The following is a 5,121-nucleotide window of genomic DNA, read 5'->3' as shown; positions in this document are numbered from 1 at the left end:
CCCCCCCCCGCCAGCCCAGCACCTACCACTTGGACGGGGGCGCGGGCCTGGCCGAGGGCGGCGGCAGCCGTGTACCCGCTGGCCTGCATGGCGCGCGCTCCTCGGGCTGCCCCGCCCACTTCGGCCTACGGCGCGTGCGCGGGCGGTCCACCGGGAGGCGGGGCCGAGGCCGGGCGCCTCCGATTGGCGCAGAGGGACGTCGATCCAGCGGGGACCTGCAGACAGTGGAGAGGCGCGGCCTAGAGCGGCGGAAGGACAGTTCAGCCACAGCCACAGGCACAGCTCCCTCCACCCTTCACCCCGCCACTGCCACACGCACACGCACACGCCCTGCCCCCACCCCCGCCCCGAGGGACCTCATCTGATATGCTCAGAGGTCCGCAGTGAAGCAAGTGTTACAGGAGTTACTGGGTTGTGCAGAAGGTGGGGTTTGTGGGAAGACGCTGCGCTGTCCCGGTGGCTACGCCTTCCCACGTGTGTCCCTTCTCTGACCAGGAAATGTTCTGTGTGAAGAGCAGGTGATGGTCCCCTGCACTGGCGACGGGACGCCTGAGCGGACCCCTGTGGAGCACCGGGCCCCGGGGCCCGTGCCGCCCGGGGGCCGAGGGGACCTCCTGTCACGCGGGTGCCCCGACCCATCTGGGTCAGTGAGCACGTCATAGCCTTTACCGCCCCAAACTAATGTTAAATGCAAATCATTCTACAAAGTAGCAATTATGATAAAGCCGAACTTCTGTTTCATGTCTCGTAAGCATCACTTCAAATGTCATTTTTCCTTAAACTGCATCAGTATTTTCAAAGCCTGTTGCACAGATTGAAACGCTTAGGTCAGATGAGTAAAAATGCATCCTATCTACAAAGGATAAGGCACAAAAACAATCTGAGAATTTGTTTCCAAGGACTTGATGTGCTCCAGGGGTTGGTGTATTAGGAATAGTTTCATTTTAAGGGACTAGGTAAAAAGCCGCTTGATAGCTTCCAGAATGTGCTGTGGGCTTTGGAGCTGGACTGCCTCAGTAATCAGTGGGAGGAAGAGATAAGGGGTCCCCACGGCGTCTGGCACCTCCACAGCACATGCTATCGGAATTGGGCTTGGCTACTCCTGTCTTGCTTCCTGTACATCTCCTGCTGCCAGAAGTTTGCTTTTCACTGCCTTCCCCCTAATAAAAATTTGGCTAGAGTCTGCTTTTTGCAAACATTCAGAGTGCCAAGAGGCACTTCAGAAGTGCAGGGTTTGCTGAGATTCTTCTCTTCACGGTAGGAACATTCTCAACAGAGGGACCAGACTATGGGGCCTGACACCATCACTCCAGAGGGACACAGACATAGGGAGGATGTGGGGTAGGATGAGGAGGTGACAAAGTCATGGGCCCCTGGAGAGGAAGTGATGCAGGTCTCCCACAGCTCTTGACTCACCCAGTGACTGACATTTTTCTTTATTTTTAAATGTTTCTGCAGACTGTTGGTGAATCCTGGTTGTATTCAGAAAACTCAGTGCCAACTGCCAAGGCCTCCAAATTTTAAAATGCCAACAGCCCTCTTACAATGTGGGTATAGGAAGCAAAGATGGGCATAGGTCTGGACTCGGCCACACTGGGCCCAAAGCCAGAATGAGTCTGCCCTGGGTGCACCCGTGAAGGGTGAGGTCAAGCTTGAATGCCAGCAGCTGGACGTTCCCCTACAGCCCACACTGCAAGACCTCCGAGCAAGTGTCCTGTCCAAGTTTCCTGATGGGATGAACCCCAACAAAGCTGCAGCTGGACCTCCACTGCGCAGTGATGCTGCTGGGAGATCAGGAGCCATCCGGCACCATGGATGACGGTGCACTTGGACTGTCGGAGACGGGCTGCCTGTGGTGGCCGTAGTGCCCTGATAGTGAATCCATGCACGAGGGAGCAACCAGCTGTGTGACTGTGTGATGTGCACCAGTGTCCTGTTTTCTACGTTCTCATTTGTGTAAAGGCTAGTTGAGACTCACTGTGTTGAGAAGAAGCTGGAGCTGGGCTTCTTACCAGCCTTGGGAAATAATGAAGTTTCCATCACAGGAAGCATTCAGTTAACAGCTGGGCAAACGTTTGGTGTGGATTTGATGGGACCATTCAAGTATCACATAGAATGTTTGTCCTGGCCTGGGTGCCCACCCCCTTAGCCCAGAAAGCAGAGACTGAGTCAGGGTCTTTGCAGTGAGGGTTTTTGTTCCCAGGAAGCTGGGGCAGGGGAGTGAGGTAGGGGAGGAGCGAGTCCGGGACCAGCATGATGCCTTGTGGGGGCCTCCATCATGGGCAATTGGAGCTGAACCCTTGGACTTCCCAGAGCCCTGGAGACCTGTCCACCTGAGTGTGAGGGACAGAAGCCTTACCTCCCCTGCACTTCAGGGTGGTGACTTCAGGATCCCAGCACGGGGGTGCACAGCACATTGCAGGCCAGGTGTGCAGCGGCCCTGGCTCGACTCAGAGTCAGGACCAAGAGGGTGGGAAGGGCTGATCAAAGGGCCAGAGGAGCCTGATGTGTGATCAGGAAGGCAAATGGAAACTCAAAATAGCATCACCTCCAGCCACCACATTGTACAGTTAGCACCCGTGGATCATATTCTGAAGTGATTTAAGCAACTGCTCTTCCAATTTGGGGTGACTCACAGGGGGGTGCCAGGTGCCTGTGGGAGCTGCGTGCACAGCACAGGGTGTTAGCGCCTGAACTCCTGTCCGTGAGTCGGACGGTGTCTGGTAAAAGGCCAGGAGAGGCCAGTCAGACATCTTCCTCCGAGATATTAACAGGAAGATGTCATCTGTGGGAGAAAGGGCTTGGATAAATTCACATCTGATAGAACTTGGAGGAGGAGTGGGGACACCAGAGGTGTTAGGGGCCACCAGCCAGTGCCGCTGGTGTCACTGTCAAAGCCGGGGCCAATGGGGCCTGGCCAGATGGTTAGTGAGGAAGCTGCCTCAGGCTGCCTTAGAAGTGGGGTGCGTCGTGGGGCGGGGTCCAGCACCAGCTTTCCCCTTTTATGGGGCACAGTGAGAGTCTGGAAGATGCAAGGAGGGAAACGCCAGCCATCCCTCCCTGTGAGGAGCCATCCATTCCCTCAGCCCGTGCCGGGCCTTCCGCCTCCTAGGACTGACCCACACGGGGATGCTGCCCACTCACAGGTCACCAGGCCCAAGAGGCAGACTGGACCCTGACCCACTGATGAGGGAACAGCATCCAGCAGCCACCAAGGAATCAGTGGCCTGTATGTGAATTGGGGACAGCCATTGCCTGGCCCTCAGCACTGCCTCCCTGACCCTGAGACCTGAGGCTGGATCTCAAAGCTTCCTTAAATGGACGTTGTCACGAGACACTCTGCATGGGTCTCCCGTGCTCCTCCCCACTCAGCTGGGCACCCTGTTACCTGGACTGTTTTGTGAGCAGCCTTGAGGAATGAGGTCATGGTGCCCTCCAGGAGGAAGGGCGGACGTGCAGCATCTGTCTGGGCGTGCAGCATCTGTCTGGGCCCTGTCGTGTCACCCCCGGGGAGTGGGGACTCTGGGAACCCACGCACACACGCGGACCCTGACCCTCTGGCCACTGCTTTTACTGTGAGTTATAACTGCTTCACTCTACCCCAGGAGCCTGTGTTTTCGGTCAGCACCTGGAGAATGTGGCCGGCCAGCCATCCTCTTAGCTTGAAGTGAAGGGAAACCTCTGACCCCTTCATGGTTCTGGGCAGCGTCCTGCCCTCACAAACCCCCCTCCCCTCCAAGGACCTGGCCCTGGACCCACCAGCTTGAGGAGTCGCAGGCTATGAAAGGCAGTGAGGAAAGTCAATGCATAAAGCCCCAGCATGAGGGGGCGAGTACAAACACTGACACACTTTTATCTTTTCACATTCTACGGCCTTCCCCACGGCTCACTTCCTCAGAGATCCTCCCGCTAAGTGCTCACGGCACTGTCTCCCCCTAAGTTGTCGCCTCAGTGGGGGCAGGGACAGTCTTTTTGTCCACTGCCAACTCCCTGCGGCTGGCAGAGTCCAGAGGCCACGTGAGCCGGCTGCCGATGCAGGGCCAGGACGCGGAGGCTGAGAAGTGAGGGAGCTGGTTCCCAAGCGGGCCCAAGGGGGGCCTGAGGGAGGCCCCGGCTGGCTCTGCACACCTGCATCCAGGGCACGTCAGCCCTCAGCCCAGTGGGGAGCAGAGTGCCCATCCCGGGCGGAGCGCACAGCCCTGCGCCCCTCTCACCAGAATCCCTGAAATCCCCATGTTGCTTCGCTCACTCTGGGAAGGTAGGTCCGTGAAGACACTGCTCAGCTGTTCACAGGAGCCTCTGACCCAGAAGAGCACAGAGGAGGGTACATGCTCAGGAAGGAAGGAAAGAATGAATGAATGCGTGCGGGACAGTCTACCCATAATGAAATCTAGAACAGGAGATGGTGTCTACGCTGGATCTAGTTAGAGTCCTAATAATGTTATCAAATAACTCAAAATTTCACATGGTCAGTGTAGAAATTGCCAAACACCAGGTGTATTCTGTCTGGATAAACGGCTGGTTATTTTGATCAGGATGGACAGTAAAGTCAGGTGATAATTCAGGCTCTCCCGGAATTCACGTGGTGCGGTTCCAAGTCTGTGGACACGGCTGCAACCCCCCACCCCCACCCAGCCACATCCAGCTTCTCAGGAGTCCCACAGTGTCTGGATTCCAGCTCCTCTTAGAACTGGACTATATGACACCTCTGAGGTCATGCGGTCCCCTCCTGGGACCCACGTTGGCAGCTGGGTGGGGGCTCTTCTCTCACATCCCTGCCCTGGTTCCACTGCCCAGGACAAGTGAGCGGAACATCATCAAAACCACAGTTTGTGTGGACTCCCTCCCTGAGCTGAGCCCTCTCACTGGTCACCGATGTCCGTGACTCTTTTATCTTTCCCAAGCGGGGAGATCTCTCTGTAAGGGGACTTGGCATCGCTTTGGTACATACTGCAAAGTTTAAAAAATCTGTTAAAATGGACGGAGCCCTAAGCAAATAGGAGCGTGTTTAATTTTTTTAAAACAAACACTCAAATGCAAGAGTATTTTAGGGCAAATCTTGTCTTTTGAGGACACGTCTGGCGTTTTTACATTGCCCATTGTGCTTGTTGGCATGACTGT

The 5,121-nt window shown here is 56.0% G+C and overlaps 1 protein-coding gene across 1 annotated transcript in view; it reads right to left on the bottom strand.

Annotated features, from left to right (window-relative positions):
- Positions 1-3,054, bottom strand: part of QTGAL (queuosine-tRNA galactosyltransferase) — a 107,348-nt gene extending 104,294 nt beyond the window's left edge. Inside the window, exons 1-2 of the mRNA XM_007456791.1 lie at positions 3,046-3,054; positions 69-125 (exon numbers count right to left, since the gene is read on the bottom strand). Coding sequence (XP_007456853.1) covers positions 69-125; positions 3,046-3,054 — 66 coding nt within the window. The remainder of the gene's footprint in view (positions 1-68; positions 126-3,045) is intronic.
- Positions 3,055-5,121: the final 2,067 nt, after the last annotated feature.

Source organism: Lipotes vexillifer, unplaced genomic scaffold, assembly GCF_000442215.2.
Source record: "Lipotes vexillifer unplaced genomic scaffold, Lipotes_vexillifer_v1.1 scaffold299, whole genome shotgun sequence".
Lineage (NCBI taxonomy): Eukaryota > Metazoa > Chordata > Mammalia > Artiodactyla > Lipotidae > Lipotes > Lipotes vexillifer.
This window is presented reverse-complemented; position numbering and strand designations above follow the sequence as displayed.